The following is a 27039-nucleotide window of genomic DNA, read 5'->3' on the forward strand; positions in this document are numbered from 1 at the left end:
GTGAGTGTGTTCAAACCTATGCTAATATAATGGTTTTTATATGGAGTGAAAAAAAACGCAATAACTATTTTCTAAATAGATAAAAAAATGCAATTTAATTATTTAGCATGAAGAGAACAATATCCACCTTTGACACGAGGATTATCACATTTTTCTTTTAAGCAGCGATGAGTTGAACAATAATGAATTTTGTCATTATAAATTCCCTGCCTGCATAATCTACATTTGTGTTGAATGCAAAAATCACTTCCTTTCACTTTTTGATCATTGCATCGTTTGCACTTATGATCCTTGCAATATCTGCATTTATCAGCTACTTTATTTTTGCATAATAAGCATTTGTGGACACTACAAAATTCGCATCTTTCAACAACACAATTGTTGCAGAGTTTGCATTTATGCTTTTTGCAAAAGCTGCATCCATCAACTTTTTTATCTTGGCACATTGAACATTTATGAAGATCACAGTATTTAGAATTTTTGGAATGCAAATTTGTGCATTTATTATATTGGCAGAGGTCTGCTTTATTAACTGTTGGTTGTGATGCTTCGATCTTTGATTTATTAGAACTTGTGGGCTTGCTAGTAGATGATGTTGATTTCATCTTATTCAATGATGCTGATGATGATAGCAAGTCATCTTCTGATCTATTAGAACAAGCTGGTCTATGAGAAGTAGATGATTCGTCATCATATCTTGATCTATTAGAATAAACTGGTCTCCTTGGAGTAGTTTCTCTCTGAAAACTGAATGAATTTTGATTTTCATCATCATCTTCTTTGGCCTCCTCATAGTATTCATCTTCATCATCATCATTTTCAGATACATTTTCATCATCATTATCATCATTTGTTACTATTGTTATATTTCCATTAGCATCTTTGGTTATTTTTGTGCTTGAAGAAGTGAAACTGAACTGGCATGAATCGCTATTCATCATATTTCTAAATTGTGGTTGGCAATTCATCATTTGTTGTCCAAACATTTGCATCATTGGCATAAATCGATGCATGTATTCCTGCATATATTCTTGTTGGGCACTCATTAAACATTGTTTAAGTTTGCAAGTATCTTTTATATAACAAAAGCAATTGAATGTTACAGTTCCTATGCAATTCAATCTATGATTTTTATGACAATAAATTGCACAATTTTCGCATATTGGATGCTGAGGATCACATTCAAGACAAACATATGCCTTTCCTTCACAGGGTGTTCTCCCATATTGCATGGCAGTACACATTGGGACATTCATGAGACGATTTTGATTTTCCTCAAATTTATTTCAAAATGAGTAGGAATTTATAATCTCAAGTTGTGAAAAATAAAATTAATTGTCGAATAAAGCAAATCTTGAATTAAAACTTGACCCTGAAGATTTGCCATATTTTTGAACTAAAGTACTCACAAAATCTAGATTGAGAGGCGGTCAATGACTTTTGAGGGGAAATTAACGCATGGAATTTAATATTATTTAGGTTGATATTCTTGCTTATTATTTCAGAAAAATCTTAAAATTTTCAATATGAAAATTGAAAGCAATTCAAAAAAATTGCTAACATGTAAATTTTAATATCCTATGCATAATTTCATATTTTGAACATTTTGTATTTTTGTTTAAAACTTAAAATTTTGCGAATTTAATATAATTTATAAAATATAATACGTATATATATTTAAAATACACTAAATTTAATTGTTAATTGACGTTTTTGGGAATGAATTTTATCAAAACATGCCTGAATCCGAAAATTTGAAAGAACGAATTACACAATCATATATGTAGAATTCAAAATACAAACTTAAAGATTGTATACGTTTAAAATTATTCAGATTGTGTTTGATTTCCACTCATTCTGTTTCTTTTGAACTCTAACACTAACATTTCATGATGATTACATGATCCATTTATACATGGTTGAATTGTTCCAGATTCTACCAGAAAATCAATCCAAATTTCTCAATGCATTCATGTTGATTGGACAAAATTTAAAATTTATCAGCCTGTTTCCAGAGAAACTCATATATTCCCTAATGAAATGTAATTTTTGCTACATTTATTTCAATCAAATTTCAAAAAATTGACTGCAGAGCTTGAAAAGGTGATGAATCATGTTGTTATTAGATGTACATATTAGATTTACTATTTCCAAAAAATGCTCAAATTTGAATAGTTTTTAGAAAATTTGGAATTACACTCCTTACATTATATATAATTAAATGTTTAAATTTTATTTATTTTTCCCTTTTAATTTTATAACGTGCTCTATCAAAACTAACCTCTCAATTGAAGGCCACAAAATCTAAGTAGTGAGGGTACACAAATTTTGTATGGAGTACGGTTCAATTTTTGAGAGCCTCACTACTTAGATTTTGTGACTACCTTATTTGAAAGTAACTTGAGAGACTCAGAGATTCACATTGGATATTTGTGCATCCTATAAAGAAGAGGACCACTGAAATTGCATATGTCACTTTTAATTTTCGACAAAACAAATAAAAACATTTTAATATGTATCTAAGAATCTACTATAGACCATATTTTAATATGTATCTAAGAATTCTATAACAATCATTATGACCACTCAGGAATGAACTTGCTATATTCAAATTTGGACTTTATTGAAATTTATCATGCTATTAAGTATAATCTTGGTCATAAAAGATGCTAATATTAGAATAATGAATTGAATATAAAACTATATGGAATATAAGACTATATTAAGATCTTAACACAAACAAATCTTTTTAAAAAAAAAAAAAAAAAAAATGTTATAAATCAGCATCAGTGAATTGAGAGTCATATGAAGAAGAAGATTGTTCAACATAAATAAATTCTTCTTCTAATTTCTCAGATTCGACCGAATCTTCAGAATTATCGGACGGAGGCGTTGCAGGAATCTGGTTATCATCCCATTCAGGGCTTTCCTGGAAGTCCTTTGGGAATCTTGCTCTTGCATTAGCTAATAAGATCGTTCTCAACATTTTTCTTGAGTTTATTAAGTCCAAGAAATCCTTTCTCCTCAATCTCCAACCATCAACAAACGTTACAGCCTTAATTGTCTTATCCTGTGGCTTTCCGAACATCAACTGTCTTTCGCCATCTACATAACCGCTATCGACATTTAATGATGCCAAAGGAACATCATTTAATATCAATTGTATTATTCCGTGATTGAAAATCAGTAGATCAGGGACTTCTTCATCTTGTTCGCAGATGATATCTCCTGGTAGATAAGTAAATGGCTGCATGGAATTCATAATCAACAAAAGGTATTTCTGACCAACTAAATAAAAAAGAGGCATTCCTGAAAATGTTCTTTGACAGAACTCCAGTTTTATGCCACTTTGTATGCCCTTGGGAAGAGGTGCAAGAAGAGCTCGCCAACTTGGTGCGCCGTGGTTTCGTTCCCATGATCCTTGGAAGTAGTTTTTTATGTGGTTTTTGTAAAGATCAGGAACCCCCTTAAATTTGAGAAATCTCTGCATGGCTTCGTACTGGGATAAAAATTTGGTACCCATTGGATCAGATAATGCATTAACCATGTTAGCAATTAATACAGATTGAAAAGTGACACCTGCGATTGTAATGAAGATGCAAACAATGACTTCTGGGGTAGATATTGGATGTATATCGCCATATCCAAGTGTAAGAATGGTCGTAAGGACGAAATAGATTGATGCAACATACATTTGGATTTGATTGTAATTTTGGTCTTTAAATTGAGTAATCCATGATTCATCTTTGTCGGCATATTTTCCTATGCTATATAATATGCATGCAAATACATGAATGATACATGATATAATAACAATCGGAGGAATTAAACTTGCGTAGCTTCTGTTGTAAAGTGTAGAGTCCATAATCAATTTGTATGATCTGTAGCATTGAGGTAATCGAAGTAATCTGTTTATTGAAAGATATAAATAAAGATTTGGATTTCCTTTGATAATTCCTATCCATCCTAAGGGTAATGAAGCTATGATGTGAATTACATAGAATGTGATACCGTAGTTCTTCAAAATCTCTTTCTTATCTGAAATCAAAATACCATTATGCAAAAAAGGAGTGTATAAAATGACAAAATTATCTGCAATTTGTACGACATCGAAAATAAAGAATACTGAGTATGTAGTAACTGATATGTTCCTGTCAAAGATCATTACAAAAGATAATTCAACAGGATAAAGTATTGAAATTATGAAAATAATGTACTCCCATATACGTCTTGTTACTGAGAAATATGACCACGCTCTTGTCTCGACTTTATCGTAGTTTGATGAAGGAATATATTCAGGAAATTGATTTTGATAAGCGGTAAGTTGGTTGATTGCTGGATCTGGTAATCTGTTCTTTGTGGAAAGAGGTCTTGGCATGGTCTCATAATTTCTTAAATTCATTTTATTCAAGTTTGACGATAGAAAAATTTAACTTTTATTTTTCTACATCGGAGAAGAGCACTTTTTTTTACACATCAGGAGAGATTATGCATTTAGCATATACGCACTCTGAAGATATGTTTTTGATAGGTTGGGTTAGGATCTAGTCATGCATGAATCTTCGATATATTCTTTATTGACTTCTTTAGAGGTAAAATGCTGACAAAATTTATCGCTCTCTCATAAGTATAATAGTTTAATACTGAAACTATATTTATTACTATATTTTATTTTCTCTACTTATTATTCCGAATGTTCACAATTATTGAGTTAAATTTCTGTGTATCACGGAATAATTATAAAATATATTAAAATAATTTATGAAATTCACATTAATCGATTCTATTTTTATTACGTTGATCTCAATTATTGCATTGTATGCCCGACTGTATACAATAGCGCATCCAACAGTTGTTACCTTCGATGAAGTTCATTTTGGAAATTTCACAAAATGGTATATCAACAAAAGATTTCATTTTGATATCCACCCACCTTTGGGTAAAATGTTAATGGCATACATATCAAAAGCAAGTCAATATAAAGGAAATATCGATAGTTTTAATAATATTGGTACTGCATTTAAAACAAATGAGACAGCTTACTTAAGTGTTCGTATTATTCCTGCGATATTCTCATCTTTTGTCTCTCCTTTATTATATACAGCGCTAAGAAATTTCGAAGTTAGCCCATTTACATCTTTTGCTTCAGTTTTTCTTGTAGCATTTGACTCATCCATGATTACAGAATCCAAATTTATTCTTTCTGATGGCATGTTACACTTCTTTTCTGCACTTCACATTGAATGTTTCGCATTATTCATGCGTACTCAGAACAATTATCATGTGGTATTAGCAGGTATTACATTAGGATGTGCGTCTGCTTGCAAATATACCGCTTTAGGTTTAATCGCATTAGATGGCTTAGTTCAAGTAGCCTGGATCCTTGTAAAATGGCCATCAATCATAGATATCATATTACGAGCAGGTCTGATACTTGTTCCTACATTTTTTTCATTTGTTACGGTTTGGATTTTCCATTTCGCGCTTACTCCTTACCACGGACACAACAGTAACTACATTGACCAAGCAGACAGACATACCCTCATGGAACTTGACAATCCGAACACTTCTTATTGGGGAAATCGACTTACAAAATCTCCCCTCTTTTTACGTATAATTAAATGGAATATTGTCATGAATGCCATCAACATGAGATCAAACTGTCCACATCCTTGGTCCTCGTCACCTGAATATTGGCCTCTTCTAATGGATAAATATGTTATGTTTTATTCATCGGGAGAATATCGTCAAATCATGTGTTTTGGCCTACCCGTTAGTTATTGGTTCTCAGCAGCTAGTATTGTTCTAGCTATTCCCTTCTTATTCTTCAAACTTTCCGATTATCGAAATTTAATTTGGATTCTCGGATGGTCTGTTTCATTTTTCCCCTTCTTAAGAGTCCCAAGAACCATGTTCCACTACCATTACTTGGTTCCTTTGATGTTCGCAACTCTAAATTACGGAACTCTCATTGAAAAGTCCCTGGAAAACCATTTGTTCATGAAGAGTTTTGTAAATCTCCTGACCATGGCCTCTGTTTTCTCATGCTACTTGTTTTTCAGCCCTTACATCTACGGAACACCTTGTCCTCAATGTGGAAACACAAGAAGCTGGGTTAAGGCATGGTCAAATGGTCCTGCACCGTCATTTAGTTACTACAATAAGCCAATGTACCATACAGCTCTACTTAAGGGATCTCTTCCTTTGTAATTTATATATCTTTTGTCAATTTTTTTGTATTTATGTTTCTTTAATCGAATTAAAATAAATTTACTATAATTATCTTATTAATTACATCAAATTTCTTGAAATAAAATTTATAAACTATCTGTTATGTGTAAATACTCAAGTAGTCAAGTATTATGAAGATATCATAATTTCTTTTGTAATTGTTCACTAAAAGCTATATTGAAAATATAAAAAAATCATTTAGAATCAAATTTGCACAACGCCAAGTTATAAGCTTGGGGCTTCAACTCCCATAACTTCACAAACCTCTTTAGCAATCTGAAGTCTAATCTTTCTAAGGCTCTCAAGAGGATTCTCCTCATCAATTTCAAGAGGTGGAAGTGTAGATGGTTCTGGAGCTGGACGAACAGCTTCAACTGTCTTGTTGATAATATCTGAGAAGCGCTGGAATTGATCATCTGGTAGAAGGCCACGAAGATTTTCAATAAGGAGTAAACGCTTTGAGTTTCTTTCTTCGATCTGTTCATCAAACTCGTGGATTGATTTCATTACGGAATCGATTTCTGCTTTGAGTTGGTCGAGTTCTTGCTGTTGTGCAGCGTCAGTCATATCTGTGGGTGTAAATGAAATCGATTATTTTCCTCTCAAAATAATTATTCCGTTTAAAAATATTTTTGGTGACGTTTCTTTATTAATTAAAGCCATGAAAATACTTTATTTGTCTTATGCTCAGCATGCTTATCCCTTATCATTGATGTATTGGCGCAAATTAAAATTCCGTTGCATCTGTAAATTTTAGGGGGTAAGTTTGAATAGTTTACATTGAAATATACAAAGAAGAAAGGGCAGATATCAGAGTTGCACCGTGCTTGGTAACATTTCCAATCTTTAAATAGTATCTGTAATTTGCAAAAAAAAAACTTTTTGGCGCAATATTTTTAATATTCTGGCATAACATATTAGCACTATTACATCATGTTGACTCTCATTCGAAATAAAACCGAAATTTAAGGCTCTATCTGCATAAATATCTTTATCTTTTAATTTGAACATCGTATCATTTCATGCAATGCAATTATATTCACAGCATACTTTTGATTCTTGTTTACTCTTCAAATAACAAGTTATAAGAGCTTAATTATCTATAATCATTGAGAAAATTTGAGTCCATAAAAAATATCATTAAATTTCTATAAAGGTCAGGTAAGTGGGGCTTCCAGGCGCGTTGCGCCCTCTAGCCCATAAGAAATTTTGCCCAAGACCCAAGAGGAGGACCGAACCCCAGCCGACCAGCCGGTGACAAAACCAAAACCGTTGTTATTTACATCATATTAATAGTATCACTTTTTTAAATGTCACTTTTTGTGTCACTTTTCACAAATTATATATGTTTTCATGTTTTGTCACTTTTCGGGTAAAAACATTTTTATTATTATATATAAATGAATTTTACAAAACCGCCGTTACCGTTCTTTGGAAATAAGAGTAGATGTAAAGATATTATATTGAGAGAACTTAAGAAACTACTGAATGGTCTAACATTTGTAGATTTGTTCGGTGGAAGTTTCTATATATCCCATTTATGTCATACCGTATTTCCTGACTCAAAGATTATATGCAATGACTTCGACAACTATATGGACCGTCTCAAACATATTCCAGACACAAATAATATATTGAAAGAGTTAAAAGAAAAGATACCTATAGGTAAGATGGAATGTATACCATTAGATAAGAAAAATATTGTGAGAGAGGTTTTGAAAAAAGCAGAATATATAGACTGGGATAGTATATCTGCTAGACTATTATATAGTGGTGCTATAAGAGTTCATGACATTGAAACACTTATGTCAAAAGTTTTATATCTTAACTATACAAATGTTTTCAAAGAGGACATAGAAAAATATATTGAGGGTATAGAGTTTGTGAAGTTAGTATACATATCATGGGTACGGCGGCACTGCGCGCCTCCTTACCCATTATATGTGAATTTGACACTTTACAAAACCGTTAACGTATATTTTACAACACTAACGACTTCACTAACGAATTCACTAATATTTTCACAAACGACTTCACTAATGTAAAAATAAACGTTCTCACTTACAAAAGTATTGCAACTCCTCCCATTGCTGTGCTTCATATAACAGCTCATAATCTTCTGACTCACTTTCTTCTTCATATAGGTCAAAGTCACTGTCATAGTTTATACCTGTAAGTTTTGACAAAGCTAATGAAACACGCTTACCGTTTGTATCTATTGCTTTTATTATCTCCATTTGTTTGTTGTCATAAATGCTTAACTAACTTTACCCTTTCCTCGTATCTGATAGAATGTATTTCACGAGGAACGAAGAAAAAGTTCTTGAACTCATGACCGTTGTAGTTTGTTATCTCAATAGTTTTCGTCATTACATCCAAATAAAAATTTTCAGTAAAATAAACTAACGTTAAAAATTTCTCATAACATAAACGTTCTCATTACTTTATAACTCTCTTCCTTTCTCCAACTCTTCTAACTTCTTCTTAAGTTCAGCAATGTTGTCCTCATGAAGTTTAATCTTTCTCAAAATTCCTTCTTTATCTAATGGTTGCTTTATCTTTCTAAACTGAACTCTACCATCCTTCATAGTATGAATGTAAAAACCTTCTGGAATAGTTCCTGATTTAATGTATTCTACCAAAAACTTTTGTTTCATTGCTTCAGTGACTTTAGTCGTCATTTCAATCAAATAAAAATTTTAAATTAAATAAAAATAACGTTATTTTTTCAGTAAGGAAACGCAGGAGTTTTACGATTTATTTGAGGGTAGGTTCTGGTTTAAATGTTGGAGTCGGTTTAGGAGTTGACTTTTGAACAGGAGTTTGTACTTCCATAGGTTCAGGAGTTATTGAAGGTTTTGCTTGTGAAGGCGTTGGTTTTGGCGAATGTGTTGGAGTTTGTTTAACTTCAGCTACTTCAGTATTATTTATAACATTTGCTTTATTTCTTTTCAACATCATAACTGCTCCTGCTGTAGCTAGCAAACCTAGTGGGAGACCATATCTTATATAAGGACTTGACCAAATGCTATTTTTGACAGGAGCTGGTGGAACACCTAACCTTGGTGAGACTGCTCTTTGCCATTGTGCAGCTCGTAAGAAATATTCAATAGGTGCTCCATAATCGTTTGGTAAAGTTTGTTTCATAGATGGTGAAGGTTCGCGAGAGCTTGATGAAGAACTCATTTATAAGCTTTAAAAATAAACGTTCATCCTTTATTCCTCACTGTCGTCCGTGGCTAAGTTATAGTCATCTAATCTTATTATGGGGATGCCATTAGCACGCACCTGAATGGCAAAGCAACAATCCCTCATAAATCCAATAAGTGGCTTTGGTACGTTTTCAGTTGCTAGTTCAATAGGTCCTTTAACAGACAATTTGTATGTTATTGGAGCAGTAGATGTTTGACCTTTGGAAGCAAAAGTCCACTTCTGTTGGAAAACCACATAAGAAATGTGTGTTGTCATAGCTATCCCATTTATGTTCCACACTACCATCATCCACCAATGACCTCATAACATCTTCATTAAATCCTATCATATCATTGTTTGTATTGCAAGCGTTCGCAACCATTTCATAAAATACAGGTCCATATGATTTTTCAGGTTCTGCAGGCATATTTCCATAAGCTCCCATGGAAAGCTGAAGATATTTAAACTTAGGGTTCTCAAAATTAACATAATAGTTGTCTTTCTTTCTAAATAGTGCCCAAATACTTTTAACATTAATAGGCGTATAAGCTGCTGTAAATGTTGCACTTGAACTATCTGTATTCTTTGAGAATGAACCGTCCATAGGAATCCAATCCATAACTTTAACAGGAAAACATAAAGCCTCGTTTGTATAATGTTCTACAAGTTCTGTATAAATGTTAGGGTCTAAAGAGAATGACTTTGGATGAATGAAACATTCATTAAAATCCATCTTTGTTCGAAATAGTTGCTGGGTTACAGTTGTAATAGTAACTGTTCCACTAGCTTCTACTGCCTTCGTTATCATAGTGAATGGTTCATTCCATGGAACAAATTTATTTGTCGGTGGATTTGAATCTGAAGCAAATGCAACTTTAAGAGTTGGATTGAAAGCAATGATATCATTTACAGATATAGATGTGCATTGTAAGGCGTCGCTACTGAACTTTACTTTAAGCTGAATGTTTCCTGCAAAAGCTGGAATAAATCTTATAGCTTCTAATGGAAAATCTTCTAACAGGAATTCTTAAACGAAGCTTAAAATCAAATGATTTTCCTGCTGTAATTGGACCACTAACAATTTGTCCTGTTCTGCATGTTCCCGAATGACTCCATACATCTTCATGTCGAGTCTTTGAGAAAACATCTACTTTCTTTATTTGTTCGGTAGTTTGTGAGTTTGAAGTTATATATGCTTCTTCTCTTGCGTTGTCTTGAGAATATACGATACGACCATTTGCAAGGATTTGATATCCAGCAACTGCATAGAAAGCGTCATCGAAACCAATCCAAAATCCTGGTGGGTTTGTTTTATTGGAACCTGAACCAATTTCTTTATCTACAATAAATTGACCTTCCATTTTATACGTAATGAATGTATTGTAAAGGTCCAACATATTTTCACCAGGAGGTGAGAGATTGAATGTTACCCATGTGTTATCTTTAGCAGTTCCAGGTTGTGATGGAATCTTTGCGTCAGAATATTTTCTATTAGTGTCACCAATTTGAACTGCATTGTCTATGATATCGAAATATGAGCGAATCTGATGAATATGCTCTGCTGGAGTAAATTCGTTTAGCTGTTCGTTCTGCATGTATTTACTTCAGATAAAAATATCTATTTACTTCATTATTCTCACTCTTCTTCTTGGCATTCGTGGTGGAAGTTGTTTCTTGACATTTTCAATGAACTGTACATTCTCTTTTGTCTCAACTTCTTTCACTGGCGGGTCAGGGTTCTTTGACTCGGTTTGTTTTTCAATGAAATTCACGAACTTTGCAATAAGCTCTTGGTTCGTTATTGAAAGTACATCTGGCTTCTTTTCTTCTTGTTCTTTGCTCAGTTTGAACAGAAGGTTTTATATGGCTTCGTGGACTTCACCCTTGCCATGCACCTTAATGTTGTCGCTCTCTGCATTCGCTAATGGAACCTTTCTTTTTCTTACGTATATTTTACCATCTTTACTCTGACTTACGTAATAGAAAGGATGTTGTATTCCTCTTGCGTCATTTAATATAATAGACTCTCGCTCTGATTTTGACAAGCTCATTTTACATCGGTTAAAGTTTTAATTTTGTTTTTTATCTGCAGTCAAATGACTCAGACAAGCCCTACGGACAAGACCCAAGGTGTCATAGATGTTGAAGCATTGAAGAAAGAAATTCGTGAGCAAATTTTATCCGAACTGAAGGAACAAAAACAAGAACAAAAGCCAGAGAGACCAAAGAGAAAACTTAGTGAAAAACAACTTGCTGCAATTAGCTGCTGGAAGACAAAAGAACCCACGTTTGCTGGCAAAGAAAAGCTAGAGAAGAAGCTGAAGCAAAGAAAGAGTAAATGGTTTATTTTTATCCGAATTAAATGTATAGACAAATACCTTTATCTGTTGCGTTCAGTAGTGAAAACCCTGACGTCAAAATAAAGGGGAACAGAGTAACGTTTAAGTTTCCAACAGACTGGATTGTGAACATAAATGAAGAGAAGTACATTGGCATAACATCTATGTATATAACACGTGCTTTCAGAAAGGTTGACTTTATACTTCAAGTCGAGATAGAAAATGACGAACAGTCTTTAAGCGCCCAAAACATTCACATATACAAATACTTTAAAGACGATACAACATTGTTGCAATGTATGATTTCATTTAATGAGATGTTCGAGAAAAAGTTCAACATTGAAGTACAAACTTTACAGCCTTTACGTGAGTTTCTTGCACAACTGAAAGAAGAAGGTAGTCAGCCACAACTTATAGACTTTCATTATGAATTTAATGAAAATGAAGATGGAACTCATGACTGTCATGTTATTATCTCACCATTCAATGAAGTCGCTAAAGAGAAAAAAATCCATTACGTATAAGATTTCAAATCTCCGAACCAAGTGATGATTTTAAGAATGTTTTCAATTATGATGCAATGCTTCCGAGGAAAAATGAATTTTCAAAGATTGTAACACCTGGCATTTGGGATAGAAAGCAAGCTATATTATATTCAAACTTAAGTAAAGGAGTTGAAAATGAGTTCATTGGTCATACAAGAACTTCACCACTTCCTAACCCTAAATACTATAAATTAACTGGCTTCAATCGTGAGTTTTGGATAGACATGTTCTCCACTCATGACCATAAATGTCCAGTGTTCTTGCCTCCAGACCATAAGGACTGTCTCTACATTGAAGCACAACTCTTAAACTCTACCATCGCAGTATTGTAAAATCTACGCTAGCTTTATTTTTATCACGAATGACCTCATTCATGACCTCATTCATGACCTCATTGCTGACAAAAATAAATGACCTCAGAACTTCAACTTACGAATAAAGCTTGTTTTAGTCGTTATTGAAAAGTTGAACTTTTCAGCAAAGCAAGGTTGACATGACTTACATAAGTCGAATGCAATCTCTTGACCATCATGAAGTGCTTTGTAAAGTTTCATTAAACTGAACTCAGAGTCTTTGTCATATGTTCCAACAGGTATGTGAATGTTCTTATCTTCATTGTAATAGCATTGTATAGCTTCAGGAAACATTTCATTAGCGGTTAAAGCAATAACATCTTGCTTCACGCCTTTCATTCTGCAGTGAAATGCAACTTCATTTAAATCGTTAGTGAGTAAGTCTATGTAGGTCTTCTTTCCACAGAAAATACTTTTATAAGCTAAACTTTGTTTTCCAGGTGTTATTTCTGCAAAGTCGCTATGAAATTGACCAAGGTTCTTTCCTATAAGTTCGCGACCATATCTCTTCTTAAACTCTGCTGCAAGCTTTGGGATGTCTTCATTATATAAGTGCATACTGTCGGTATCCTGGTAAAAGATTTGAAGTCCCATGTCCTCTGCAGTACAGAATACTTCATTCATAATACGTTTTGACATAGACAGAATATTAACACCAAGTGGACAGAAGTTAAAGTGTCTGCAAATGCTTTTCGTTAGCTTGAAAATAGTTTTATCTGAACCATCCAAACCTTCGAACTTCACTATATGGTTGTAATTTCTTATAGCATATCTTATAGCATCTTTGTCATTTACTATGGTTATTTTTGACTCAATAGGAGATAGAATAGTTTTGCCATAAATGCTGTTCAGAATGAGTTTTATAATTTCTTGTAAGGGGTTTTCTTCTTTCTTATACTTTAACCTTAACTCAAACAACTTCTTTACTTCATCTCTTATTCTCATATCTCTGTTTCCATCGTAATAGTATCCTTGCAACACTTCACATTTGACACCTTGATATTTTATGAGGTCTTGTAATGTTATATGGTCAACATACATGAGACAGCAAGTGTTTGAACTTCTTGGAACGTTAAGTTCTGGATTTAGTTCAGGGTCGCAAACTATTAAATGAAAGTGTCTGGGTATACCAATCTCTGTTATCTTAATGAGAACAAAGAAGCCAGACATAAACTTTTCACCAATGGGTTCCTTTTGGTCATCATCGAATAAATGTCTCATGAGATACTCTGTGCTTAACATCTCATCCTTCAATACTTTTGGAATACCTTCTAAAGTATAAAGTCTTGCTATAGCTGAAGGATATAATGAAACAGTGTCGAAGTCAGCAATGAGTTTCTTTTTGCTCTTTTGTTTCATGTTATCTGACAACATACATCTTCCACCTTGAATGCATCTCGAAATAAATTCTCTTGGTTTATTTGAGAGGTCATAAAGATTTCCATTCGGGAAGTATACTCTGTTCTCAAACAATTTGTTAGCAATAGAACAAATACTAACGTAGTCATAAACGTTTAAATCAAACTCTTTCAATAAGTCATTGCGGAACTTTACAAAACCTTCTCTTAAAATTCTTACATCTTGTTTGCAGTAAAACGTGCTATATTTTTCTAAGTCGAAGTGGTTTTCATCTATTCTGCAACCTTTGATGGAATCTATGTTCTTCATAAATGTATCTGCATCATGGATAAACTTACATGCTTCAGAAATGACACCAGTTCTGTTGTCATTTGCTAACAAAACACTGCTGTAGTAGTTATATGGAAATACTTCTTTCGGTCCTGTTTGTAAGTTAAACATAGCAGGAAATAGTTTAAGCTTCTTATTTATAACACTGTAAGAGTCTTTTATAATAATTGCCCGTCCTTTATATAAGCCAGTTATTTGCATTGTTCGTGAACCTTTAATGATGGGAGTTCCTTTCACTTCTGTCATGTGTCTTAAGATGAAGTTTATGTCATAACTGAGGTTATGGAAATATATTAAACTCTTGTCAGGAAGTCTTTCCAAAAATTCTGTTGCACAGTTTTGACCCCAAATGCTTTCACTAACTGAACCATCTTCACTGTCATAACAGATGTTAAAAGCTTTATGAAAGCCATCCGTACTACACTCAAAGTCAGCAAAGAAAACGTGCTCAGGTATGAATTTACATTTAGCTTTATTTACTTCTTTTGACTCTGCTTTCTTCTTCAGTTGTACACAATACTTTGGAGCATATGTCAAATCTTTAAATGGTGCAAGGTTCTGTTTATATAAGTCAGTAGTATATGTGAAAAGTTCTCCATAAGAAATAGGTTCGAAATATTTGCACTCCCACAATGTTTTCATAACATCCCATAACGGTGTTGTTCTATCATAACGAACTACATATTTATCTTCTCTCTTTGTATAAATCTTCATCTGTTTCTCAATGTTCATTCCACCACAAGCTTTGAGAATTTCTTTATAGTTTCGAATGAATATGTTGTCATTGGTAATCTTTCATTTAGCATGTAGTGGTCTTCAACAAGAAGTAAGTCAATAGTTCTAACAGTTTCGCATTCTTTTGGTATATATCTCTTTATTTCATTATGTCTTGAGTCATTGAAATAACCAATGGTAACATTAAATGATATACCTGTTGCGTCAGAAATTTCTTGTACTTTACTTTGAGGAAAGTCTCTAACACGAATGACTTCTCTCATGTGGTCAATAGTTTCTTCATTTACTCCAGCCTGAATGCAAGCATAAACGAAACAATTGTCCTCTGTCATAAGTGTTGCAGTTCTTTTGTTCAGTTCATTGAAGATTTGGTAGCGTTCAAGATTTATAGGTAATGTGCAAAGATACTTCCAGAACTGACCGCTTCTCTTCTTATAAAACTTCTTTTCACCATTATCTTTCCAAAAGCTTTCTATAAGTGCTGGGTTTCCTGTTTGCTTAAGAGCTTCCAAAATGGCTTTCTGGTCATTTGTCAGTGTGCTTTCATCTCTATATGGTCTCTTTTTTGGTTTGCCTTTCTTTACATCTGACATCGTTAAGCCTTCATATTCTGTTAAATCATACATCTTTATTTCGGTAAGATTCTTTATGTTTGTCAAGAAGAAGTCATAGTGCATTTCAACAATACCTGCAGCATTTGCTTCTATCTCTGATATAAAGTTCTCCTTCAAGAGCTGATGTAGTAATGTTCCAATATTATTGAGGTTTAACGTAGAACATTCATACTTTCCACCAAGTTTATAACATACCATCCATCTCTGTTGTGAGTTTATTTTAATTTTCTCTAAGAGTCTCATGAAAACCTTACCGAAATGTTTGTGTAAGTAGTCTCTGTTTGGTTCATCTAAAGCTTCGATGTTAAAGTCAATGAGTCTATTGCCTGACTTCACATTTCTCTTCCTATTCTCTTCATCTTTCTTTAACCATCTCTCACCTTCTTTTGGTTTGTCGTCAATGGAACGAATGACATCGTTAGCTTTGCGAACTTGTTCTATAGCGCTCTTAAACATCTCTCTTCTCTGTTGTTTCAGTGTGTCGTCTCTTCTTCTTGTTTCACCAACGTTCGCATTTGTTATGTCAAACATCTCTTGACGAACATCATGCGAAAGAGCTTTACGAGTATGACCAACGTTCGCATTTGTTATGTCAAACATTTCTCTTCTTACTTCATGCGAAAGAGCTTTACGAGTATGACCAACGTTCGCATTTGTTATGTCAAACATCTCTTGACGAACATCATGCGAAAGAGCTTTACGAGTATGACCAACGTTCGCATTTGTTATGTCAAACATTTCTCTTCTTACTTCATGCGAAAGAGCTTTACGAGTATGACCAACGTTCGCATTTGTTATGTCAAACATCTCTCTTCTTACTTCATGAGGTACTGAACGTCTATGATATAAGTCAATAGCAACGTCATTTAAAGGAAATGCTATTGCATGGACTTCGTCCTCGCCGCGTTGCGGCTTTATGAACTCATGAATTCTATCATAACTTATTGCACCATTATAGTCTTTAATGAAGTCAGCGAGTGCTTTTTTGTTTGTTGCGTAATGCTTTGCAACATCTATATTAGCTTCTGTAAGAAGTTGTTTTATTTCCGAGTGTTCTAACTTAGACAACTTCCGATACATCTTTAGTAGGAAATAAAAAAATATTTTTTGAAAAAATTAGCTTAGATTTTTTTAAGTTATTTTTCAAAATAATTTAATATTTTTATTTTAATGAAACACATGCAAGATTGCAAGTTCTTTTCATACAATGCTCTCGCTACTGCCATCAAGAATGAGTTCAATAATGCTTCAAATGTTAATATTATCTTTAACAAGAAGTTTGTGAAAGAATCTAAGTTTGGTCAGTATGTCAGACCATTAGCTATCGTCATTGACCGCAAACGTTATACTTCACAAGAGTTAGCAGTAGTTTTGAAACAAAAGAGTTTCTTCGTGAATGTCAAAGATACTCATTATACTGTTATAAAGAACTCTAACATTGACTTCTTCAGTATTGCTTTAAATCTTTCCGAACAGAAAGAATATAAGAAGGGTGAAACAAATGTGAAATATTATCCTTCATCTCTGAAGACAATAACGAACAAAGATGTTATACAGAAATTCTTACCAAAGGTTGAAGAAGCTTCTATTGACATTGACGAAGGAAGTGAAATGGTTGAAGAAATAGACCCTGAAGTTATTTAAGCAAAAATATATTTTTGAATAACTGAAAGTGTCACCACGTCACCATATGCTACCAGGTTAATTAACTTCTTTTAAAAATGATGACAACATGACATTTTGACAACAACACAGGAAATAAATTTTATCGTTAATGTTTACGTTAATGTTTTTCATTAAATTTTGACAAAGTGCAAATCTTCACTTCGTCAAAAAGTTAATGTTTTTCATTGAAATCGGTAAGTTTTCATTAAATTTTGACAAAGTGCAAATCTTCACTTCGTCAAAAAGTTAATGTTTTTCATTGAAATCGGTAAGTTTTCATTCTTCCTCTTTGAAGTTATCGAAATATTCTGTTATTTTTTCCTTCAGTAATGTTAAGTCTTCTTTGAATGTAAGTATTGTGCAACCTTTGATGTCATAGTGTGTTTGAGGAAGAGTATTTTTGACAATTTCCTTTATTTGCTCATTCGGTGTCATTGAAATCGGTAAGTTTTCACGATAGAACCAGTTTCTGTCAGATTTGTAAATCTTAGCAAGGTCATAAAAGCTTTTGTTGTTTCTTCTGACTAAATGCAACATAACCATATCTCTGTCTTCTTCATTTTCCATCTCTTCAGCGTAAATCATATACTTATAGCTTTTTTCCTTTCCTTTTGGTATTGAACGTGGTATTCTTTTCTGTATGCTTTTGTCTTTGGATTCAATGACTTCATCTTTTGCTTGAAGTTTCTTTTCCATCTCTCCACGTTCTGCTTTATATAGTTCATCTAACATCATGAAAATATAACAAGCATAACGAGGTGAAGCCCACATTGCTACAGCGTTTACTAAAAGTCTATGAACATAATAACCTTTCAAACCAGGAGCCAAATTCTTGCGATTTTCATACGGAATCTCTTCTCTCGGTTTTCCGAGGGAAGCAATCATATGAGGAAATTCTTCTAAAAGTTCTTTTGTCTGTTGGTTTTCAAACCAATGATATGCTTGCTTTGTAGAACGAAGAGCATTCATTATACTTTGCATTTGGTACATGTCATCTTTGACCGAACGAATGAGGCGAAGTTGTTTGTTATATTGTATGTATTCGTATTCTTCATTTATGGCTTCATGAACGATAGCAGTTGTTGTGTTCTCTGATGTTGACATTACTGTCTTTACATACAAAATAAAAAAATAAATAAAAATAAAACTAACTTTATTTTTCTGTGATAAAGAAATGTTAAAAATTCATGGTTACATATGTGAAAAGAAGTCACGAACAAATGAAGGTCATAAGATTCAGCACATAATTCTGAATTGAATGGTGTGTCATACATGTCAAACCGTCAAGAATTGAAGGAGATACGAGGCTATAAAGATTTTGGATATTTTCTGACACACACCCTGAGGGAAAAGTGACAAAACACGACGATAGAAAAAGTGGCAAAATTGAGAGAAAGTTGTTCCCCGACCAAAATGCAATCATGTTGAAAAAGTGACATTTGTAAAGTTGGACGATAGGATTTCCTGAAAAAGTGCAAGACTTGTCTTGAATCAGGACAAGATTTGTCTTGAAAAAATACAAGACTTGTTCTGAAAAAATACAAGACTTGTCTTGAATCAGGACAATTGTTCTCAAATTTGAGAACTTTACAAGAAAAACTGACTAAAAAGTGCAAGTCTTGTTCTGAATCAGGACAAGATTTGTCTTGAAAAAATACAAGACTTGTTCTGAAAAAATACAAGACTTGTCTTGAAAAAATACAAGACTTGTTCTGAAAAAATACAAGACTTGTCTTGAATCAGGACAAAACTTTACAAAATGTAAACTTTACATAACCGTTTCTATCGTACATGATATTTAGTTGACATTGTAAACTATCTTCATGTAAAGTATGGCGGTTTGAAACCGTCGGGAACCTTCACTTTTTTGACGAACTTTCCGCAGCAATTTTTGGAATTTTGTGAAAACTCAACGGTTTGACACATGCCATATGTCATTTTACTCAGAATTTTGTGCTGAATTCAATAAAAATAAATGGTTCATTTACTCACAATATTTTTTTACAAAACGACCCCAAACTTTTAACTTCTTTTCTGCAGCTTCAAATGCTATCTTAGCGAGTTCATATTCTCTAAATTCTCTCTTTAAATCTTCTTGTTCCCATTGGTCTAGTTCGTATGGAGAATCTCTATAACCATAACATATCTCACGTTCATGTTCTAATTGTTTTTCACACATTTTTCCAACTTCTTCTTCGAACAAAGGTTTAGCATTCTCCACTGTATCTTCGAGTTCTTCTTCATCTAACTTCTCATGAACTTTCTTGTCTATGGAGTCCATAATATCTTTGACATAAAATGCATACTTTACAGAGCACCATTCAGCAACAAAATGAACGAGGTCAGCATGTATGTAAATACCTTTGAATTCATTCATAACGCCCTTAGTAAGCTCATAAAATGCTTGTTTTGAGGTTGAGCCACTTTTGGCTCGACCGTATTCTTTCAACCAAAACTCAAGAATTTCCTGCATTTTAGCACTATTGAGAAATCTGTTTAAATGGTTTAACTTTCCTGCTTCTCTTGCCATCTTTGTTGCATTAATGTAACCATCCTTGTCTCTACGTAAGACTTCAATACCGTTATAAGTGCCTTTTGTGAATGTTTCACCATTAGATTTGTTCGTGAATGTTTTTGCTTCGACTGACATTTCTGTTCTTACATACAAAATAAAAAAATAAATAAAAATAAAACTAACTTTATTTTTTTTGGTCTTTTGTGAAAATTCATGAAAATTCACGGGGTGAAAAAAGAGGTGAAAAAACAGGTGAGATCTAACCTCTTCGCCTAAATTATATTTTTGTCTGATTTACATCTAATGAAAAAGTTTAGAAGAATTTTCTTATTCTTTCTGGCATATTTTTGTCTTTCCAGTACTCCCGCTCTAATGGTCCCAGATGTGTTGGCTTCGACTCTCTCAAGTTCTTAGATGGTATAACATCTTCAACGCCTCCTTCATATCTTACTTTATAAGTGTCATCGTTTGTGTTATAGCCAAGTATTTCAATAACCACTCCTCGCTTTGCTTCGTCAATGGTTTCAGCAAGTTTGCCATTACTACTTTCGACTAATTTATGTCGAGGATAAAACGCAATAGAGTCGTCGGCAGCTTTTATAAGATATCCATTACCTTGCGTAGAGTCTACAATATAATAATTTCGACTTAACCTTAAACGTTTCTTTGTCAACGGTTTGTCGTCAAGAACTACACGAACTTTTGTACCAGGAATGAGGGTAAATTGTGTTGAATTTCTGATATTTTGTGTTTGGCTTCGTTTCTTTTGTATATACTTTTCTTCTTGTTGTTGTGTCATTGAATTTGGTGTATGTCCTGTTGTAGAATGTGTTGAGGAATTATATACTTCGAGAAAATGTTTCATTGTTTCTTCGGTAAAGTCTCGCTCTTGGTTTAAATCTCTGAGAGTCCTTATGAAGCGGTTTATGATGCCGAGTATGTTATGGTTATGGTCTTCAGTAGTGTAGTGAGTTATGTTATGCTTAATGAGAAATTCTGTGATTTCATTGCTGAGGTATGCACTGTCTTGGTCTGATGTTAAAGTACTTGGGTTATGTTCTGCTACAAACTTTTGTAAAACTCTTAACACTTCACGAGTTCCTTTATTTTTCATTGGATATGCATATGCTTTACGAGTGTTAACATTTATGAAGATGAGGAATGGTTTATGTCCTCCTTTTCTGCTTTGAATGAGAGTGTCAAATTGGTATGCGTCAGGAGTGTTGGAGTAAATTGGTAAAAAGTAGTCGTAAGGGTTTATTTTTGTTTGATGTACAACATTTTTGTCAAAGAACTTTTTAACTTCAGCTCTGTTAGTAAATCCCCAACTCTTTGCAGCTTCATTGAACTTCTTAAATGACCTCCATGGATGTTGTTCGAATACTTCTTTCAAGCTCATTTATGTAAAGTTAAAGATTTTAACCAACTCGTATCCAAGCGTGCATTGTTATATAAGGAGGCATATAATCTTTTCCATTACCTGCTGGGTCTGTAATACCAGCTACAACATGTGTATGATTTCCTGCAGTTCCACAGAAAATACCTGTGCTAACATCTTTGGGGTCATCTGAGATATCATATCTGTTCATTCCCTGTCTATTCGAACCCGCTGCAAGATTTATATAACCTCTTTTTGTTATTGAATGTGAATGGTTTCCTTCCACAGATGTTCTTCCACTGAACCTATGCATATGTGAAGGAAGGTTTTCAATACCTATTTTCTTTGAACCTCCCATCTTCATTGACTGCGTATTAGTGTAGAATGGAAAACTGTCAACTATTTCATACCATCTACCACCAAATAAAGTGTTTGGATTTATTGGATTCATAGACGTATAAACAGCTCCTATAGGATATATTAAATCATATATGCTCATAACTCTATAAACATATTCTAAAGAACTTATGTCATTAAATACCATTTGGAATGTATCTCCCGGATGAAATGTTGCATTTGTTCCACTTTTATAATGTAATGTTAGTTCAATAGAATTATCCAAGAAAAATTCAAAAGTATCTGGTTGAAGACCTCTAACAAATTCAAATGGAGTTGCTGGTTCACCATTTATAATTTCTGTTGTAAATGTCATTGTATCTGGTTTCGAAAATTTCTTTGTTAGTTCTGCATCCACATAAGTTTTATCTGCTTTCTTATCTAACATTGTTGGTAGTTCATATGCTTCAAAGTTTCTGGCATGACTTTCAATGTTCCTGCAACTCTTATCTAAACTGTTAAGAGTATCTTTTACGCTTGTACTTGGATTTTCTAATGGTGCACTTGAACCAAGGTCAAAGTTCAATATTATGTCGTCTGCTCTAACAGTAGTGAAGGATTTATGTGTATGGTTCTTGTCAGCTTTACTGTCTAATGTAGCTTGAAGTTCATTTATATCGGAGATGTTGTGTTTATGAGATTTCAAAACTTTGTTCATTGCTTCGAGTTCAACTTTGTCAGCTTTACTTTTAATAGCATCTTCAAACGTTATTTTTGCCTTAACTCTCAAAGTAAATCTTGGTTCAACTAATACACCGTTAACATTGAAAGTAGAGGCATAAATTTCACCGGTATAACCAAATGCTTCTGGTGCTTTAGCTACATCATACTGTACAGTACAGCTTATGTCATAACCTTTAGCACGAATGTATTTATATCTTCTTTCATTAACATTTTTTGTCTTCGCTTCATCACTTCGTGTTAAATATCCATGGTAGTCCGTTATAATCTGTTCGTCTGAAGTTATATAATGAACATGGTTCTTGTCCGCTTTACTATTTAATGTAGCTTGAAGTTCATTTATATCGGAGATATTGTGTTTATGAGATTTCAAAACTTTGTTCATTGCGTCAAGTTCATTTTTGTCCGCTTTACTATTTAATGTAGCTTGAAGTTCATTTATATCGGAGATATTGTGTTTATGTTCTTTATCTGCTTTTTCGGCTAATTTCTCTTCTATCTCATTTATTTCAAGTTCATGCCTACCACCACCTCCCGAAGAAGTATTTTTCTTCAGCTCTTGAAGAACGTCCACTTCGCCATCTTTGGTGTCAATAATGAGACTTTGTGTGTTAAAACCTTTCCTGTCTTAATGGATGTTTGTAAAACTTCTTCTTCACCGTGTTCGGGGTCATGGTCGTCATCATATCTTGTGAAATCAGAGATGTTGTCATACATTAAGCATATCTGTCTCAAAAGTTCTGCTATTTGAAACTGGAACGAAAGATATACAGAACTTTCATCATCTCCTAAAGTCAAGTCTGCTTTCTTAAGTATTTCTTGAATGTATGCAATGAGAACAGAGTACCTTGGAAAATATTCGAACAATATTTCATTAGCTGTTGGTTTTGGTGGTTCTTCTGGAGTTTCTGTTGTTTCAGTTCCTTCTGTTTGTTGGAGTTTCTGCATCTCTTGACTTCAATGCTCTTGCTCTCAAAGACCTAAATGTTAGAGCACCGGGTTTTACAAAGGACTTTATAAATGCTTTAATAGTTCCTGGTAAGTTATTGTTAGCATTAAGTAAGTTCCTTATGCTTCCATCATGTACGTCCATAGCACTATGTAAAAAATCTATACTTTTCTTGTAGTCAGCAATAGACTGACTGTGATTTTTTAAAGATTTGTCAATACCTTTAAGCCAATCTTCATGCATGTCTGATACTGAGCCAAGAATATCATTTGCTTCCTTTAGTGTATTTTGTGCTTGTCGTAAAGTATCCAATCCCGTACGTGCATTGTTTGCTATACGTCTTACAGTATCTATTTGACTCCTTGTTTCTTGCATCCAACCAGATAAAGTTTTAATAGTATCCGAACCATTTGAAATGAAGTTCAAAGCATTTTTAACGTCATTTAAAACTTCTTCACCAAGTACTGCCCATATCTTTCCGATTTGGTATTGAAGAACTCCATATGAAGCAGCTGTTAAACCAGTATTTATAAGGTCCCATATCCATGATTTAGCAGTTTTTCCATCCTTTCCATCCTTTCCATCCAAACCGTTTTCGCCTTGAGGTCCTTGTATTCCTTGTATTCCTTGTATTCCTTGTGGTCCTTGAGGTCCGGTGTCACCCTTCTCTCCTTTCAGTTCATCTTTATGTTCGTTATAATATTCTAATGTCATAAGGTGTACATCATTACTGCTACCAGCAACGCCAAGAATTTGTTTCTCATTCATGACTAAATTCTTTAAGCATTTAATGTTGTCGTCAAATCGAAAGCTCTTTAACAATTCAATGAGAACATTCAGTACTTTCACTAATGAGGCATCTACTGTAGAATTTATATATTGCACCGTTCCATCATTTATGATAGGAACCTTGCTTGTTGTAATGAATGGGTCATAAGTGTTAAAAGTATCGAAATCAATGACTTTTTTAGTTTTTCCATCGTCAATGACTAAATCATTGCCTTCAATGGTTAAAGTTGAGTTTTCGTTTACTAGTTCATGTGCTCTTCTTGCTTCATTTGTTTCATACGCATATGCAGCAATAGTCATATTTTAATGAGAATAAAATGTTGTTCTATTTGCAAAGTACAGACCCAAACGAATACGGAATAGTAAAGCTACAAACAAACTTAGGTCTTCAGAATGAAGCACTTGCTTTCAGAGTTGTTGACTTCAATACTATCGCAACTTTTGTCATAACAGATGAAACAGATTTCATGGAGTTTGAAATAGATGGAAAGAAGCACGAAATAAGATTTCACAATAATGTAGAATATAAGATGGAAACATTAGCTGGAGTGTTAAATGCTCTCATAAATACTACAATAAACAAGGATAACGAAGAAAACTTAATGAATGTTAAACTTATTGCAGGAGTTTTGAAGTTCAGTTATGCAAAGGAGTTTAAGATAACACGAATGAGTCATAGAGTTCAATTGCTTCTGGGTGCATACCATATGACATTTCCTTTGAAAAGTGTTGACAAAACGATTGAGATGAAATCTGTTCCATACGTATGTTATGGTAATTGTTTGTACATTGAGTCTAAAATAGCTAATGTCACAGGCATTTCAGGAGTTAATAGTAAAGGTTCAGTAGAATATAAGTCTTTCTGTTATGCAGTCAATTCAATGTTCATTCCAAACGTTCCTGTCATAGCAACTCATTTAGGTAAATGGATTCGCATTAGTCCTCATAATTTGAAAGACATGCAATTCAGACTTGTTGACTTTCAAGGCGAGCCTGTAGAACTGAAGGCACCAGTGCGAATGACTGTTGAAGTTGACTTTTTAGAAAATATTAAATGCAACAGCTTACAAGAGAACTCAGAGCTAAAAATATAAAGTATGAATGTTATGTATTAGGTCATGAACTTTGGTTGTTGCTGTTTGATGAAACAAATGAATTAGTTATGTCAGTCAAGAGAACAGAAAAAGGCGTCAAAGGCGCCGAGCGCAAAGCGCTATATTGTGTTAGTGAAAACTGCACCAAGTCAATAAGATTAGGTTTGCATTATGAAGATGAGTTCGATACTGTTGAAGAAGTTTTGGATAGATATTACAAATTGCTTTAATTTACTAAAACATATTTCAAACAAAGTTTATATTCTGTTGAAAGTTTTGTATATTCATTCGAATATTTATACTTAAACTCAACTCCTGTAGTTCCTGGTGTTTCAATGATGCGGATGTTACCTATTTTCATGAATGGTGGCGTTTGACCACAGCATTCGATTTCAGGGTCGAGATAGTCAATGACACATTGTTTCCCTGTTATTCGTGATATAACATTTTCAAGGTCCTCCTTTGTTAGAATTATTTGGTTCTTGCTTATAAGATTTGTCAAAAGCTTCTTATCGTCTTTGAGTAAAATTGTTTGGTATAACTGAAGAAGGTAATGGTCTACGTTATCTGAAGGATTTGTTTGAACATTTGTGTAAGGGTTGTCGTTGGCTTCTCTTGAAAGAACTTGGTCCAGTGGTGGATACTCTAACTTAACATCTGATGTAGCGTTAGCGTTTGAAGCTGAGTTTAAATTCACGGATTTCAGTTCTGGTTCTTTTTCTTTCAAACACTCTGAACTATAGTTCTTTATGACAATATTGTTTGTCGTTCGTGAGTCAACATTTGATGTTGGTTCAATTGGAACATTAACGGCACCAGCTAAGATGGATTTGCTTCTCATTTCATATAGAATAAAAACCTTTTATATGTATGAAATGAACAATATACTCGACAAGGGTTTGAATGTAAAGCTAACGAATGAAAATATTGTTGAATTCACTGAGACAGGAGCTGTGTATAAAGATGTAGAACTACTGAACAAAAGAGCTAAGGGAAGAAGCAGGAACATGAACAAAGGGTGGAAGCCTATAAAAATTTATGTCAATGATGGCTCAGGAGGTTCAAACATAAAGTATGCAGAAAGTTATAGAGTTTATGCTCTCAAAGGTGAAAAGCCTTCATTTAAGAACAGCTATTCTAACGCATATCCTCAAAAGCTAACGGATGGAGAAGTGGATGATATGAATGACAGCAAAAATATTAACAGAAATGGCGACAGAGATGCATGGAATTTGTTTACCATCAGTCAATTGAAGGTTAAACTTTAAAACAATGTTGGTCGTTCCCATGGAATATTTTTGACTTTAATGGTATTAGTCATGATATGAATCTCAAGGTATGAACGAGGAGAGATGAGAGACTTATATGCTTCCCAAATTTCTTCAAAAGGTAATGTTATACCTGACTGTTTCCAAATGAGTTCAATATCATAACGTGAGAAACCTTGAAAGATAACGAAGTCAGTTATGAGACGTTTTATGTTTAAAGCTAAAAACCTCCATGTTTGCATAAGTATTGCTACAGTTAAGTGGTAATGTCTGACTTTAGTAATGATATTAGCTAATGGTGAGTCTGGTTTTGACACTAAACCTTTACCGCGAAGTCGTCGCAAACGAGCAGAGTGTTTGAAGGATATTTTTTGAAGGGGTATTTTGAAAGTTTTGATAGAATGTAGTTTGTCAGTCGTTTCATATCGTAAACTCCTGAGTACTGACGTAAGTGGTGTTTGTCAATAATTCTTTCCATCTCCTCAGAAGTCTTTTGCATTCCTGACTGTATAAATTCAACGATGGCATAATATTTCCTCTTACGTCGAATGTAACGTTGAAGAAATTCAATGAGTTCACTGTCTGGAACTTTAACGACAGAGGCTT

The 27039-nt window shown here is 33.6% G+C and overlaps 18 protein-coding genes across 18 annotated transcripts, besides 1 other annotated feature; 4 read left to right on the plus strand and 14 right to left on the minus strand.

Moving 5' to 3' along the window:
- Positions 1-98: 98 nt before the first annotated feature.
- Positions 99-1046, minus strand: TVAGG3_0476410 (uncharacterized protein; the record flags this gene model as incomplete). The annotated part of the gene is made up of 1 exon (XM_001324370.1): positions 99-1046. The coding sequence occupies one exon, from the start codon at positions 1044-1046 to the stop codon at positions 99-101; it is 948 nt and encodes a 315-aa protein (XP_001324405.1).
- A 1059-nt stretch (positions 1047-2105) lies between these two features.
- On the minus strand, positions 2106-4423 carry TVAGG3_0476420 (phosphorelay sensor kinase protein; the record flags this gene model as incomplete). Its single annotated transcript, XM_001324369.1, has 1 exon — positions 2774-4402. One exon carries the CDS (start codon positions 4400-4402, stop codon positions 2774-2776), a length of 1629 nt encoding a protein of 542 aa, XP_001324404.1.
- Positions 4424-4761: 338 nt separating this feature from the next.
- TVAGG3_0476430 (dolichyl-phosphate-mannose-protein mannosyltransferase protein) lies at positions 4762-6235 on the plus strand (the record flags this gene model as incomplete). Its single annotated transcript, XM_001324368.1, has 1 exon — positions 4762-6210. The coding sequence occupies one exon, from the start codon at positions 4762-4764 to the stop codon at positions 6208-6210; it is 1449 nt and encodes a 482-aa protein (XP_001324403.1).
- Positions 6236-6408: 173 nt separating this feature from the next.
- TVAGG3_0476440 (uncharacterized protein) lies at positions 6409-6807 on the minus strand (the record flags this gene model as incomplete). The annotated part of the gene is made up of 1 exon (XM_001324367.2): positions 6457-6798. The coding sequence occupies one exon, from the start codon at positions 6796-6798 to the stop codon at positions 6457-6459; it is 342 nt and encodes a 113-aa protein (XP_001324402.1).
- Positions 6808-8675: 1868 nt separating this feature from the next.
- Positions 8676-8912, minus strand: TVAGG3_0476450 (uncharacterized protein; the record flags this gene model as incomplete). The annotated part of the gene is made up of 1 exon (XM_001324365.1): positions 8676-8912. One exon carries the CDS (start codon positions 8910-8912, stop codon positions 8676-8678), a length of 237 nt encoding a protein of 78 aa, XP_001324400.1.
- A 50-nt stretch (positions 8913-8962) lies between these two features.
- Positions 8963-27039: part of a mobile genetic element that runs on past the window's edge.
- Positions 10613-11027, minus strand: TVAGG3_0476470 (uncharacterized protein; the record flags this gene model as incomplete). Its single annotated transcript, XM_051235727.1, has 1 exon — positions 10613-11027. A coding segment is annotated over one exon (415 nt), but the record flags the coding sequence as incomplete, so codon positions are not given.
- TVAGG3_0476480 (uncharacterized protein) lies at positions 11786-12100 on the plus strand (the record flags this gene model as incomplete). The annotated part of the gene is made up of 1 exon (XM_051235728.1): positions 11786-12100. A coding segment is annotated over one exon (315 nt), but the record flags the coding sequence as incomplete, so codon positions are not given.
- TVAGG3_0476490 (organellar and viral DNA polymerase type B) lies at positions 12724-13284 on the minus strand (the record flags this gene model as incomplete). Its single annotated transcript, XM_051235729.1, has 1 exon — positions 12724-13284. The coding sequence occupies one exon, from the start codon at positions 13282-13284 to the stop codon at positions 12724-12726; it is 561 nt and encodes a 186-aa protein (XP_051093553.1).
- TVAGG3_0476500 (organellar and viral DNA polymerase type B) lies at positions 13472-14460 on the minus strand (the record flags this gene model as incomplete). Its single annotated transcript, XM_051235730.1, has 1 exon — positions 13472-14460. A coding segment is annotated over one exon (989 nt), but the record flags the coding sequence as incomplete, so codon positions are not given.
- TVAGG3_0476510 (organellar and viral DNA polymerase type B) lies at positions 15195-16229 on the minus strand (the record flags this gene model as incomplete). Its single annotated transcript, XM_051235731.1, has 1 exon — positions 15195-16229. A coding segment is annotated over one exon (1035 nt), but the record flags the coding sequence as incomplete, so codon positions are not given.
- TVAGG3_0476520 (organellar and viral DNA polymerase type B) lies at positions 16343-16778 on the minus strand (the record flags this gene model as incomplete). Its single annotated transcript, XM_051235732.1, has 1 exon — positions 16343-16778. A coding segment is annotated over one exon (436 nt), but the record flags the coding sequence as incomplete, so codon positions are not given.
- TVAGG3_0476530 (uncharacterized protein) lies at positions 16869-17342 on the plus strand (the record flags this gene model as incomplete). The annotated part of the gene is made up of 1 exon (XM_051235733.1): positions 16869-17342. The coding sequence occupies one exon, from the start codon at positions 16869-16871 to the stop codon at positions 17340-17342; it is 474 nt and encodes a 157-aa protein (XP_051093557.1).
- TVAGG3_0476540 (uncharacterized protein) lies at positions 17640-18095 on the minus strand (the record flags this gene model as incomplete). The annotated part of the gene is made up of 1 exon (XM_051235734.1): positions 17640-18095. One exon carries the CDS (start codon positions 18093-18095, stop codon positions 17640-17642), a length of 456 nt encoding a protein of 151 aa, XP_051093558.1.
- TVAGG3_0476550 (uncharacterized protein) lies at positions 19348-20013 on the minus strand (the record flags this gene model as incomplete). The annotated part of the gene is made up of 1 exon (XM_001324361.1): positions 19348-20013. The coding sequence occupies one exon, from the start codon at positions 20011-20013 to the stop codon at positions 19348-19350; it is 666 nt and encodes a 221-aa protein (XP_001324396.1).
- Positions 20562-21277, minus strand: TVAGG3_0476560 (integrase core domain containing protein family; the record flags this gene model as incomplete). The annotated part of the gene is made up of 1 exon (XM_051235735.1): positions 20562-21277. A coding segment is annotated over one exon (716 nt), but the record flags the coding sequence as incomplete, so codon positions are not given.
- TVAGG3_0476570 (organellar and viral DNA polymerase type B) lies at positions 23402-24371 on the minus strand (the record flags this gene model as incomplete). The annotated part of the gene is made up of 1 exon (XM_051235736.1): positions 23402-24371. A coding segment is annotated over one exon (970 nt), but the record flags the coding sequence as incomplete, so codon positions are not given.
- On the plus strand, positions 24389-25165 carry TVAGG3_0476580 (uncharacterized protein; the record flags this gene model as incomplete). The annotated part of the gene is made up of 1 exon (XM_051235737.1): positions 24389-25165. One exon carries the CDS (start codon positions 24389-24391, stop codon positions 25163-25165), a length of 777 nt encoding a protein of 258 aa, XP_051093561.1.
- On the minus strand, positions 25474-26006 carry TVAGG3_0476590 (uncharacterized protein; the record flags this gene model as incomplete). Its single annotated transcript, XM_051235738.1, has 1 exon — positions 25474-26006. A coding segment is annotated over one exon (533 nt), but the record flags the coding sequence as incomplete, so codon positions are not given.

Source organism: Trichomonas vaginalis, chromosome II, assembly GCF_026262505.1.
Source record: "Trichomonas vaginalis G3 chromosome II, whole genome shotgun sequence".
Taxonomy (NCBI): Eukaryota; Parabasalia; order Trichomonadida; family Trichomonadidae; genus Trichomonas; species Trichomonas vaginalis.